The 13,845-nt window shown below is 42.5% G+C and overlaps 1 protein-coding gene across 5 annotated transcripts in view; it reads right to left on the bottom strand.

The window, feature by feature from the left end:
• Window positions 1-86: 86 nt before the first annotated feature.
• LOC110530407 (laminin subunit alpha-3) overlaps window positions 87-13,845 on the bottom strand; it is a 115,798-nt gene continuing 102,039 nt past the window's right edge. For 4 of the 5 annotated variants that reach the window (XM_036986043.1, XM_036986045.1, XM_036986044.1 and 1 more), the window contains 25 exons: window positions 13,246-13,387; window positions 13,012-13,111; window positions 12,791-12,907; window positions 12,438-12,608; window positions 11,976-12,127; window positions 11,491-11,706; window positions 10,319-10,467; window positions 10,057-10,219; window positions 9,811-9,938; window positions 9,236-9,383; window positions 8,999-9,097; window positions 8,700-8,863; window positions 8,376-8,493; window positions 7,752-7,892; window positions 7,433-7,581; window positions 7,073-7,204; window positions 6,550-6,673; window positions 4,255-4,388; window positions 3,959-4,139; window positions 3,611-3,754; window positions 3,062-3,227; window positions 2,457-2,611; window positions 2,082-2,175; window positions 1,823-1,942; window positions 87-1,586 (listed from right to left, as the gene is read on the bottom strand). In XM_036986043.1, the coding sequence (XP_036841938.1) occupies window positions 1,441-1,586; window positions 1,823-1,942; window positions 2,082-2,175; window positions 2,457-2,611; window positions 3,062-3,227; window positions 3,611-3,754; window positions 3,959-4,139; window positions 4,255-4,388; window positions 6,550-6,673; window positions 7,073-7,204; window positions 7,433-7,581; window positions 7,752-7,892; window positions 8,376-8,493; window positions 8,700-8,863; window positions 8,999-9,097; window positions 9,236-9,383; window positions 9,811-9,938; window positions 10,057-10,219; window positions 10,319-10,467; window positions 11,491-11,706; window positions 11,976-12,127; window positions 12,438-12,608; window positions 12,791-12,907; window positions 13,012-13,111; window positions 13,246-13,387 (3,553 nt within the window). In that variant the 3' untranslated portion in view covers window positions 87-1,440. Of the gene's footprint in view, window positions 1,587-1,822; window positions 1,943-2,081; window positions 2,176-2,456; window positions 2,612-3,061; window positions 3,228-3,610; window positions 3,755-3,958; window positions 4,140-4,254; window positions 4,389-5,367; window positions 6,196-6,549; window positions 6,674-7,072; window positions 7,205-7,432; window positions 7,582-7,751; window positions 7,893-8,375; window positions 8,494-8,699; window positions 8,864-8,998; window positions 9,098-9,235; window positions 9,384-9,810; window positions 9,939-10,056; window positions 10,220-10,318; window positions 10,468-11,490; window positions 11,707-11,975; window positions 12,128-12,437; window positions 12,609-12,790; window positions 12,908-13,011; window positions 13,112-13,245; window positions 13,388-13,845 lie in introns of those variants that run through there. The other variant, XM_036986046.1, reaches the window with a different exon arrangement.

Genomic DNA, 13,845 nt, shown 5'->3' with positions numbered 1-13,845 from the left:
AAAACATCAGGGAGAGGGTAATATGCTCTATATTCTATATATCAACTCATGTGCATAATGTACAGAATAATATCCAAAACACTTTAATATTGGATATGGGCATGCTGTCTGCTGTATTTTATTAAAAGGTTACACATCAAATTTAAACACCAAGTTCAAAAGAATTTACAAGCATTCAGAATTTACATAAATAGGCAATGAAGACAGACAGATGGACAGACATGATTAACCCACTCACAAATGTTGAATGATATCAGTGGTCAAAAGGTAGGAATGCATACATGTACAATAAAGGGTGGCCAAGTGTAAAGTACATGGTAGCTGGTGTAACTGCCAACAGTGAATACATTTGCACTGAATGTTTCATTATGGAAAATAGTAATCAAGTATTATACACAATTATATACATAGCTTAGTCTGAGGTATATCCACTTGTATGTGAGAAAACCGAAATAAATATTTAGTTTTTTACATTTCTCAGTGGTCCCAATTCAGTTGAATATCATTTTCGAGACTAATCTACTGAGGGAAAATGTCTTGCTTTTGAACCTTTATTTAACTAGACAAATTCTTATTTTCAATGAGAGAGAGAGACAGATTTTTACCTTGTCAGCTCAGGGATTTGATCTTGCAACCTTTTGGATACTTGTCCAACGCTCTAACCCCTAGGCTACTTGCCACCCCAAGAATTTTCACCAAGAATTGACTATTCCTGAATCCATATTGATGATTAAAAATGATTCTGAAAGACAACATTCACATAAAGAAATATCCCAATGCAATTATAGTAGGCCCTACATACAAAAAATGGATCAGTTCAGAGTTACATGTCACAAGAGATACAGAATGGTCATTTAAATCGAGTCCATTGTTGTGACTGACATTTTCTTTGTTAACTGGTCAACATGGCATTTGTTTTTTAAAGTGCAGGGTTGCTTAAATTTGCTGGCCATGATGCAATACTGACCAAACACACACCACATCCACTCTAAAATCTAAGGAAAGCTTTTATATACTATGGGGGAGGAGGACAGGAAGCACAAAGGAAGAGCCTAATGGGGTGAAACAGACATGTCTAACCCAGATGGTACAACATTAGAATATTAGAATATATTCAATAACAAGATGGTGATAATGAACACGTTTATCACAAAATAAATATACTATAGTGTAACACTACAGACTAGCTCATCTCTCTTTATCTTTAGTTTCCTCATACAGAGCAACATACATGAATCTCTGAGCCGCTCGTATACCTATCAACACAAATGTGAGTGCGTGCGCACACACACACACACACACACACACACACACACACACACACACACACACACACACTCACACACACACACACACACACACATTCTCTGTCTTTAGATTAGATTGCACATGGCAGCCAGTAGACAGTGAACATCCCAGGATGTGGTCATGGACTAGACTCTACTCAGCAGGACACTCTCTGAGGTTGACTGGACCGAACACCCCAGAGAGCTTCTCAAAGGAAACCGGGTCCTCGTTGATCTTCATGTTCTGGATGCAGCCCTCGAAGGACTCTGTGACAGGGAGGGTCAGGTGCATGGACGTCTCTGCACAAGGAAGAGTCAGATACAGTACTATATTCAAGAGGCAAAATAGTGATGGAGTCTAAATTCAGTGTGACTATATCTTTGATTCTATCTCTGATCTATCATTCACCGTCCTATAGGATGTAAAGGTTATTATTTGTGTAAAATACAAGAGGGGCTTCATTACAGTGGACTCCAGGTCTGAAAGAGTTTGAATGTAGTTGTAAATCCATTGTCCTCTCCTCCAGTGTACCTACCTGGAATGCCGCCTACATAGAGAGGGTCTTTGGTTAGAGTAGAGGACGAGGAGGATGGTCCTATTTTGTGGTCACCCTCGGTGTCCACATGCATCTCCACAACATTGTTCCTCTTGATCACTGAAGTGAGAAACACACACAAACACACTTATTCCCCATGGGCGTCACTTATTACATATTAAATATACTTATTACTATGAATTTGTAGCTAGCTAGTTGAATAGAGGCACATTATAAAATGTTATAACTAAAGTTGTACCTGCAACTCTGTGGAACATTCCGTCACACAAGGGCTGCTTGGGCTGGACGGACACGTTGAATTCACCTGCTCCATTGTTCACCCGTGCCACCACCTGGAGAAACACATGTGCATCACAACACTGCACAACAGACTTATGGCTGCTCAGGTACCAGTGTCTGCAAAGGAAATTCAGCCTAAAATCAGCCTGAACTAGAATCACGTTTTAAATGATTTGAAAGTCAAATGTAACCATTGAGATGTCTGAAAGGTCAGCTTGAAAGGTCAAATCTAGCACTTGAGGGGTCAAACTAGTCCAAGGAATCATGTGTCTAGGAAACAATTTCAAGGCTGTGACTGGCCCAGTCCAGACAGCATAGTGCAGGGCAGGCTCACCTCGCCTCTGTGCATGTAGAGGCTGAGGTGGTGTCCAGTGTTGGGCCCACGGCGAGGCCTGCTGGAGTCCCCCGCATGGAGCAGAACACCAGTCAGACTCCTGGGACGGATGTCAAACACCACCTCAAAGCTGGAGCCCACAACAAAGGAATCATCTGGAACAGACATCATCATCAGCCTCATCGTTGTTATGATTCTCATCTTCATCATGCACGTAATCTCCCGTGGGCAGACTCAGCATGTAGACTGAAGAATCTGACGGGACTGAATGGGATGTGTGAGATAACGAGCTGCAGTAGTTCTGATTGTGGGGTTTTCATCACTGGTTATTTAAACATATCAGAATTGGGTGAAGGCAAAGCTTGAACTTCTTCGCCTCGAGTGCTTGGCGCGTGTGCCCACACGGATCGGAGGGGGGGCTTTGGCTGAGATTTTACTTTTGCGAGGGTGGAGACTTCCTTTCTTGCCAGAACTCTAAATTTCTAACACGTATGAACACAGAAGTTAATCACGCAGTTGACCAAATTATGCAAGATTTTACGTCTGGGTTAATGGAGATTATCCTGCACCATATTACCAATCTCAATATTTTGTTTTCTACTCACTGATAATGACATATGCCCCTCTTCCTGAGAAGTAGGCCCCACTCTGTGCCTGTCCGTCAAAGCAGGGACCAGCACCATTATTGGTGGTTGGTTCTGGCATGGGAGTGCCATTCATCTTGAAGTTGCGCACACAGCCAATCACACCTTGCTTTGGGAGGCGCTTCCACTGAAAGTAAAGAGAAAATACAATACAATTTTGGGGGTGTGAGTGTATACTGTATGTGTGTTTGTGTCTGTGTGTGCCTGTGTGTGTCCATCAGTGGAGGCTGGTGGGGGGAGCTGTAGGAGGACAGGCTCATTGTAATGGCTGGAATGGAATCAATGGAATGGTATCAAACATATGGAAACCCCGTTTGACTTGGTTCCTTTTATACCATTCCAGCCATTACAATGAGCCTGTCCTCCTATAACTCCCCACACCAGCCTCCACTGGTGTCCATGTGTGTGTGTGTGTGTGTGTGTGTGTGTGTGTGTGTGTGTGTGTGTGTGTGTGTGTGTGTGTGTGTGTGTGTGTGTGTGTGTGTGTGTGTGTGTGTGTGTGTTGGCTACCTTCAGTTCTTTGTTCAAGGAATCAGGAGCACTTCCCATGTAAAGAGGAGAGATCAATTCCATGGAGGTGGTTAGCTGTCCACCCTGAGCCCTGATACCATCCACTACCAACCGGAACTTCTTCTTCTCTAGGCTGAATATTACCTGCAGAGGTGAGGTCACCACAGAGGACAAATAAATGTACATCCCTGTCACTGACTGATTATAGTGCCATGGAGTGATTTGGTAAGTTTTCTCTCATGAAACATTGAAAAACTACTGAACAACTACTGCAAACAACTGTTTGTGAATATATGACGTGAAACAACATTACTGAGTGCAGATTGTCTTAGATTGTAACCCACTGACCGAGTGCCACTTTCCATCGTTGTACTTCTCCCTGTTGAAGATCTTTTTGCTCTTGTCTACTGACAGTCTGATCCTGCCCTTGGACAGGTAGAGAGCCACGTGAGAGCTCCCCCCTCTGGTGGCTGCATAGAACAACAGGCCTTTGGCAGACTTGGTCCTCACGTCCAGGGAGAAATTAGGTCTGGTGGAGGAAAGAGACATGAGTCAGGAAGGAAGTAAGTAGGTAAGGAAGTAAGGAGAGAGAGAGAGAGAGACAGAGACAGAGAGAGAGAGAATGTGTGAGCCTGCCTACTCACCTGGGCTGGAGTTCCTGGGGAGTGAGGCTATAGCTCAGGCTACTCACAGTGCCCCCAATGTGGTAAGCATGTTCAACCAGGGCAGGGTGTGCACACACAGAGAGACTGTCATCTGACACCTCAATAACACCATCCTATACAGAACACACACAGGCACAGAGAAACGGGAACTCAATATTAGAGACAATGGTTTAAATATGTGTATGCGATTAACCTCCAACAAAGCACTGGGGTGGGACTTGTCTTAGTCAATGGAAATGTGATTCTGAAATGCAAAGACAGATTTAGGAGGATATAGAGCTTTGGTGAATATGACACTCTGCTCAATGAAACCTTAACGTCAACCAACTGAACAAGGTCAACTAACTGAACAAGGAGACTCAGTGTTCCACAGAAAACAGTTATGAGCCCATTCTCATTCCCGAGTCCTCCTTGTTGTCTACTGTAGGCCTCTGGGAGTTAGAAACTGTTAAAGATGTCTCCCATTTGGGGGTGAAAGCTGCTGTGAATAGTAATCTGTTGATAGGCTTGCATCTCTTTACTGAAACCTGAATCACGATCACGATCTTCTCATTTCTAAGATGTGTGAGATGTATCACAAGTCATGTTTCCTCCACAAAAATGACATGATACTTCCCAGTCTGCCATTTTGTTGTTTTGTTTCAGTTTAGGTATGGTGTGGAGGGAAGGAATGAGGGCAGGAGCCAGTGTGTGTAGCTTTTGATATGGCATACATTCTTTTGGCAAGATACCTCATCATAATTGCCTCTGAACATGTGTGTGCCATGTCTATGCTCTTAGTATACACATAATCTTTATAAGATCTGCTTGCGTGTACTGTATTTGCATGAATAAAAATGCATATGAAGAAATAGCTTATAAACAACCAAATAGGACACTCACGCTTGGCACCATTTTAAATACTCCACCAAAACTGTATGGATATTATATTATTAATGGGGGTAATTGTAATCCTAGCATACAGTTGTGCCAATCTGTTAGTCATTGCATGTTTTCATTGGGAAGAGTTGGTCTATTAATGCATTTTAATCAACAGAGCTGACGTGTTTAGAGTGACATTGATTGACAGGTGCTCACAAAGAAAGAGATAAGTGAGCTTAGTGGTTGATTTATTGTTGGAGACTTAGAAGATCAAATCATTTGGATAGACAGAGGCCAAGGTTCTCAGGTAAAAATGCTTGAGAGAGCATACATCAGTCAGTGGTGGCTGGTGGCACTTTAAATGGAGAGGACAAGCTCATAGTAATGGCTGGAACAGAATTAATCGATTGGTCTCAAACTATGTGTGCATGACTATGATGCACACACAAACTCTAACACTGCTTATGCATGACAATGATGCACTGCTTTACTCAATACTCTGTGTAATGTTCCAGTATACATTCCAGGTATTCACAGACCATAACTAATACTGTTCATTCCTAGTGCAATGTTCCAATAATACACCCTCTGTCATTCCATAGTATAATACTATTATGATAGTATATCCTATTATGATAGTATCTCTGTATAGACCATAGATCATTCAGTAGTTCATTGGTCCTAGTCATTGTTAATAGGGAGAGCAGAAAAGGAGTGAAGGCAGGGCAATGACCTAACATCAGGCTGGTTGTTACCAAATGGACTGATGATGATAGTGAATGAGTGGGTTAATAGATGCTTGTTAATCACTGGTCAGAAAATGGGTTTATTGTCATGAAACTTAAGATAGAACAGTGTACAAATCAAAAGCGAAACAATGCTCATTAAATAATTGTTTTTAATAGTTAGTTTGTATTTAATAATAGTAGTCATGATGATGTGGATGTCCATGCAGTACAATAGCAATGGGCTTGTGCAAACATTGTGTGAGATGCTCATATTTCTCATGTCAATATCAATTCATCCTCATTAGTTGGCAGGTCGTCCTTCTCTTCATCTCTGGAAACAAAGCAGCACAAAACACTGTGAACAGCACATAAACGCAACATACATGTGAAGCATGGGATAGATGCTGAAGTGATAACTGACACCAACGACTGGCTTGTTGCTACAGTAGGTAATCATAGTACAATGTTATTGGAAACTTGGATTGTCTCGTTCCAACATTAGGACAAGGGGAAAAAAAATACAATTGTGATTGGTTTGACGAACACAAAACATACAAAAAAACATGACGCTTTCCTGACGGTCTCACAAGTTATTTGGTAATAAAGGTAGTCATCAGTTAGGTAGGTCATTATTGTAAGTGAATCGTTGTAAATTGGGCTAGCTGAGTTCACTGTTCGTTCTCACCTTCCTGGAGGTGTTTCGGTCGAGCATCAGTTGTGGAGGTCTGTCAGCACTACACATATCTAGCAGCACATCTCCTGTAGAGCTGAACTGACTCAGGTCTTCTGCTCTGTACAGAGAGTCAGGCCTGCAACACAACACAACACACACAGCAACTTTCAGGAGGTGATACAACCAGGATAGTATCTAATATCAGGACATCAGTGCACTATGAAACGTGAACTATTGAATGTGTAATGTCAACATTAAAACTACCATGAAACCTTCCTGCAAAAATAAACTTCTACGTTATGCTATGTTATGTTGTAATTAATTACTTGCATTTCATATTCAATGTGTATTTTTTGTATTCTGCAGAGTTCATTTGCATAAGGGTCTCAATATTACTCCCTGCTTCAATAAAGGTTGAATAAATAAAACTACGACGACAGCCATGATGATCACTACATGTACATAACAACTATTACTACTGCTGTGTTGTTACTACCGTTAGACATTGTAATAATACACAGTGATGGGAGCTTACCTTCTCAGGTAGAGGTTGGAGATGCAGCCTTTGAAGGTGTCTTTCCCCAGGAACACAGAGTCTGGGTTTGAACTGAAGGAACCTGAGGTTATCTGCCCTCCCAAATCATCCTCATCTATCCGGAGCTCAATACTGTAGGGCAACACGAGACATGCATTCACATATATGGTACTTACAGTATATGTGTCAGTGGTTACCAATCGGTATAGCGAGTGTGTACTGTACTGTCACAACAATCATATAGTCTCAATCTTCACCAATCCATCATGGAACTGGATAAATGTAACATTTCACTTTTTTTTCCGAACATGTGGTTTTCATAGACTTCTATCAATCTATCTTGACTGTTTGATGTTCTACCTTTGAGGAGAGACTCTCCTGGTGGCAGTTAGGTAATGCCATTTGCCATCCTGGTACTGCTTGCTTGATTTCAAAGATTTCCAAACTTCGTCTTTGAATGTCAGAACCACGTAGCCGTCGACCAAGGCAAGTTCGATGGCACCAATGCTCTGTCGGAGACCGGGTGGGGATAACAAACAGTCAGTCCACTTACATTTGCTGTATCCTAAAGCTAAACTGTTAAAGCAACTGTTGAAGGAAGGAAGAGGGAGGGAGGGAGGGAGGGAGGGAGAGAAAGAGAGACTCAGAGAGAGAAAAATGGGTGTTGTAGTCTACTAACCGACTCGGCGTTCTGCAGTAGAAGCCCCTCTTTCTCAGAGCTCTTGAATCCCAGTGAGACCGTGATATCATTGGCCAGGCTGAAGCCTTTAAGAGCAGCTGACAGAGAACTGCCCACGTTGAACTCTGCTTTACGAGATGCCTGGAACACAGAGACATTATCATGCTGTTACTAACAGTGGGCTGGAGTCAGTTACAGCATCAAAATACACGGTACTGGCACACAGAAATGGTACTGGCACACAGAAATGGTACTGGCACACAGAAATGGTACTGGCACACAGAAATGGTACTGGCACACAGAAATGGCTTTTTGACAGTATCAGTTATAGTTTCCAGTAAGTAAATATCATACTGGTATGAATAATTCCATGGTATTGATTTTATGTGAGAATTCAATAATTGAAAAAAGGCAGTCTATTTTCAATGACTTATCAATAAACTTAAAAGTAAAATCTATTTATTTCAAAGGTTTTAACATTTTTTAAAGTTTAAAATCATCTCAACAAATTACAGACAAATTACTTTCAAACTGAATTGGCTACCTTCAATTCAAATTGACCCGAAAACACTGACTTACTGTGTTGACCACGTTTGAAAACTTTAGTGAAAGGTGAAGACTTACCAGGAGGTCCTTGGGACAGCCCCGGCTGATGCCCACTTTTTCCTGGAAGTTGGGGTACTTGCTGTTGAGCTTGACGTTCTTCATGCAGCCCTTCAGTGGCTGGGAGGTGATGTTGTGTCTGTGAGCGAGAACACACAAAACACCATTTTATTTAGACTCCTCTTGTATGGTGTAGGTTTAGGGAAACAGTGTACTACCAATAACGATTTAAAACTTACTCAACACCCATGTAACATGGGCAGAGTTTGATCATGGAAAATGGAATACCAAACATGGGCCAAACATAATAATAATGTTCCTAGTAAGTGGATGAAAAACACTCACCTTTCTCTCAAGGCTTGTGGTAGGCCACCGATGTAGTAGTCTGCATAGTCACCAGGGGTGTACTGGACATTAGCCTTGACCACCTCATTTCCTGCTACACGGATCTTCATCTCTTGGCTTCCTTTAGACTCCATGATGATCAACACTTCTGCCGAATCTGCATCCTAAAGAGAAGGAAAAATCAGGGGGAACCATTTAAGCAAAAACAATGCAAATTCTACAATTAACCAAATATCAAAACGGATCAAACAGACAAATTATTCCAACCATCCATCTATCTAGCATCTAACTGCCTTTACCACTGGGAAGACTTTGGTGGTGCTTCGTGCTGGTTCTCTGAGCAGGTTACTGTGGATGACAACGTAGCCTCTCTCGAACGTCACACTGTAGTAGTTGTACTACGAAAAGAAGAAAACAAGCAACGTTAAACACAGCCAGTGGACAGACTGACAACAGTACAGAATTTCAACAGCTATTCAAGTGTCATCAACTTTACCACACCAAATGTTTCCCAGTAGAAAGAATAAGTAGCCTACCTCATTTCCAATGTAGAGGAGAAGCCCATTCTCTGAACGAGTGGAGATGGTCTGGGTCAGGAGGAGGGTGGACACCATGACACCTTGGGTGGACACCTTGGCATAGCCAGTCCCCTCGAAGTAGTCAAACACCACTGGCTGCATATACCTGGATTCAATCAGAATAGGGTTAAGGTTAGAAGATGTAAACACTCATAACTACCTGGGGTATGAGGAAAACTATAAGTTTTTAGATGCTACACTGGATGTGCGCTGGCAGTGTTCTCAGGCGCGAAAATAGAACTGCGGCCTAATTTTACGCTGAGCAGTGTGAGCCTCTCAGGGAGCCGTGCTGCTAAAGCCCAGGTTTCGTTGAAATGAATAGGAGCATGTCACACTGTGAAAAGGTTACACATTCAGCGTAAATAGTCTAACCACTTCAGACGTTTAGCAGTCAAGTGACTGACAGGTTAGATTGACTGTATAACAAGGACTGAGGCATTTTGAATATGGACCTTTGGTCTTTGTTGTCCTCTGATCCAGAAGCATTATCTCCCGTCAATAACTCATTAGGCTTTCAGTAGCTCTAAACCAACCTCTTGCATGGAGTCTCCAGGTTGATCTTGACAGCCTTCTTAAAGTTGTACAGACTGATGAATCTGTCGTTGAAGGTGGACAGCTCGATGCATCCTTTATAGTTTGGGTAGTTGAGGGAGGCTGGAGGCTATAGAAGCAAAAGCATTTTCAGGTATAATAGACTGAGAATGTTTCAATAGTCAGGAATAATACTGTCACCTAGGAACTGAAATGTTCATTTCCAGTCAATGTTTTGGGTTGCTTACAGTGAAGTTGGAGGGATAGCCCCCGACATAGAAGACCACATCACTATGGTTCAGGTTTAGAAGGTTCCTGGTCAGCTCTCCCTGCTTACTGCTGGTCTGAGGAGGGTCCGGGTCATTAGATGTGAACAGTTTGGTGAGGATCACCTGTGCGTCTTGGTAAATTCTAAGAGATTGTAAAAAAGGTCAACGTTAGATCAGGGTTACTCACTCAAATAACATTTCCAATTCCTAAGACTTGAGATGGACGAAGGTATGGTTTTACCTGTGCAGGTCCACCTTGTCAAAGAATGCCGGCTCAGAGGGAGACCTAGTGATGTAGTCTGTCTTGATCTCATACTCTTCTCCGCTCAGCTTGTACACACAGAACAGCACATTCTTCCTCAGGGCCATGCCAATGTAGTCTTTAGATGACTGTGGAGAAGAGAGGTGAGGACCATCAGTGGGAGCATTTCCAACCACAAGCAAACTGTCAGATGTGTACGGTGCCTTTATTTCAATAGAGAAGTATACAAATGATCCTATATAACATGATCCAGTGTGGCTCAGTCGGTAGAGCATGGTACTTGCAACACCAGGGTTCCCACGCAGGAGCAGTATGAAAAAGAATGATAAGAGTGTCTGCTAAATGACTCAAATGTATCAGGAGGATGGCGACTGAAGTGCCAGAGAGAGTTTTATGACCATAAAGCAAATTGCCAAATCTATACCATTCAGTTATTGTCACTAGGAGAACAAGGAACTAAAAGGGCCAGGTTGTGTCTTGTCTAGGGCAACAAAGCTGCTGGTAATTTACCAAAGTTACCGTAACCTTCAGTAATTTTGGTAATTTACAGAAAATCTATGGCAATCTATCGTAACTTTGGTAATATATACTTGAACAACTTAGAAAAAAGGTATGTGTTATTTTTTCACAACTGCCACCAGTTTCAGGACCAAAAATAGACTTCAAATACATATTGACATAGTCAAATAAATTGTAAAAAAAAAAAAAAAAAAAAAAATATATATATATATATATATATATATATTTATATATATATATATGTATGTATATATATATATGTATATATATATGTATATATGTATATATATAATATTTCATGCTGAAACACTCATATTAAACACCATTGTTATTCACTAAGTTGATGGTTTATATTTAGGATAATATTTTACAGTATTGTAATTCTATTTTTTTTTTTAAATGTAAAATTATTATTTTGTATATTTTCATATGATAATCCCACACAGAGGGCCAGAGATAATTACAGACACCTGTGATAATCTGAAATACCCAAAAGGGCAACTAGATGTCTTGTGATAGATTACATAAAATCCTTGAAAGATACCAACATTTTGGTAGTTTACTTGTAAACTTTGAAGGTTTTAGATAATATACCCTCCTTTTGCAACCCAAGTGCTGTCCAGTCCACTCACGTCTTTGTTGCCGAGGTAGAGTACGAACATGTCTCCCTTATCTGTGGTGGTGCTGTCCTGTCTGCGTCTGCGTGTTCCATCCCCTCTGCCGATGTCGGGGTTCACTGGTCTCTGCAAGGACAGGGACAGGGTAGTGTATGCCTTCAGGTCCTCCATGTCCCTGGGGGGACGCAGCTCCACATGGCCCTCACCACTGAACTTCATAGGGACCACAATCTGGAGAGACAGGGGGAGGAGATGAGGAGAGAGGTTGTACATGGTTAAAGGGATCAGCAGTGTAAAGTTAAATCATTGTTTTCCTTTATGGGAATAACAAATGATGGTACATATTCACCAAAGGCCTCTGTCAAGACCTAGACCTGCAATCCTTTCACCTGTATACTGTATGGCCAATGGAAGGGGAATAGGTAATACACAGTGGGCATATCTGGTGGGGTATAGACCCAGGGTGTGTGTGTGTGGGTGTGTGTGGGTTCTGTTCTTACCCTGTTGGCTGCGTCTCTAGACTGCTCGATCAGCTCCTTGATCCTCTTGATGTTCTCTGAGATGTTGGTGACGGGGGACAGCTGAGAGCTGAGCTCTTCCACCTCTGAGATCTTATCCTGCAGAGACGGGATTGTGTTCAACAGATTCTTCACTGTGGATGGGGAGAGAGGGAAGGGGGAGAGGGAGATACAGAGAGAGAGAGAGAGAGAGTATAGTTAGACCTTTTAACCATTTTACACCTGTACAAAACAGGCACAGAGTGGACAAACATCGTTGTACATACAGTACTGTACATGCATGGTAATATCAGCAAATAAGACAAGTAGTATTAATTCAACCTTTATTTTCCAGGTGAGTCTCATTGGTACAGGATAGAAATCTCTTTTTACAAGGAAGCCCTGTCTACGGGTGTATATTCCCTCCATCCTATGCAGACGTGCGTTAGTGGAGTGATCCCTCACCTGACTTGTTCACATCATCCATGACGCTGCTGAGGTTGGAGTCGGAGGGCATGACGTTGATCTTATCCACTTCCTCTCTGATGGCATTCAGTCTGTCCATGGTGGTGCTAGCCGTATCATTGGCTGACGCTGCCTTGCTCTTCGCCTCGTCCAACATGTCTCCTATGTCATCTGACGGGAGGAGAGAAGAGAGGGAATGAGGGAAGGAGGAGAGAAGAGAGGGAATGAGGGAAGGAAGAGAGAAGAGAGGGAATGAGGGAAGGAAGAGAGGGGTATATTCCTCCATTGATCAGTAATTCTCTATAATTTGAGCTGATCTATCAGACTTCCTCCTACTATCTGAGCCGGTTTACCTCTCACAATGTTGTTCAGCTCTGCCTGAGCGTCCATAAGGTCCTTCTCCAATGCTTTCTTCTTCTTCTCTGCGTCCTTCAGGCGTTTCTCCTGGGCTGTGAGGTGATCAGAGGCCTCTGTGGAGTCAAACCAGAGTTCAGTTCAAAGTCATTTAAACCACATATATTTGGTTGGCTCCCTGCCAACTCTAAAAACTCTATTTGAACTTATAGCAACATACCTTTGAGATCTTGTTCTGCATCCTCTGCATCCCTCAGTAGATCGTTCCCGCTGTCTTTCAGATTCTTAGCTCTCTTTGTCAGGTCCTCTTTCTTCACATCCTATATTGCAAAATAATACCAGAAGTTTAAGAATATTGTTAAAACAGAAGGTAAAGCAAAGCCACATAAAAGTTGAGGTGCTGAGGATTCATTATCTCTGTGATAAGGCTCTAGTGGCTGGACTGTGAACTGACCTTGAGGGCCTTGTCAGCTGCATCCTTGGCCTCCTTGGCTGCCTTCTCTGCAGCGTTGACTGCATCTGTGATGTTCTTGTAGGCCTTAATGGCGTCCATGGCATCACGCACATCAGAGCGGCCACTCGAGTCCCTCACAGCACTGTGACATAGGAAGATAGAAAGAGAGGAAAGGAGGGGAGGTAGAGAGAGAAGGAAGGGAGAAGAGAGGAAATGAGGAGAGAGGGGGTAGAGAGAGAAGGAAGGGAGAAGAGCGGAAAGGAGAGAGGGTGGTAAAGAGAGAAGGAAGAAAGAAGAGAGGAAAGGATGAGAAAGAAGGGGGGTGGAGAGATAAGGAAGGGAGAAGATAAGAAAGGAGGAGAGAGGGGGTAGAGAGAGAAGGAAGAAGAGAGAAGAGAGGAAATGAGGAGAGAGGGGGTAGAGAGAGAAGGAAGGGAGAAGAGAGGAAAGGAGGCAGAGCAAGAGTACACAGGTCAACACACGCATATGGATTTTCAACAAAGCAGAACAACAAACATGCAGCCTGTGGGGGATCTATCTGATCGCATATCTATCTGGCACAACCCACTGAGGATGGAAACCACCCAACATAAACATCCC

This window comes from Oncorhynchus mykiss, chromosome 8 (genome assembly GCF_013265735.2).
Source record: "Oncorhynchus mykiss isolate Arlee chromosome 8, USDA_OmykA_1.1, whole genome shotgun sequence".
NCBI lineage: Eukaryota > Metazoa > Chordata > Actinopteri > Salmoniformes > Salmonidae > Oncorhynchus > Oncorhynchus mykiss.
This window is presented reverse-complemented; position numbering and strand designations above follow the sequence as displayed.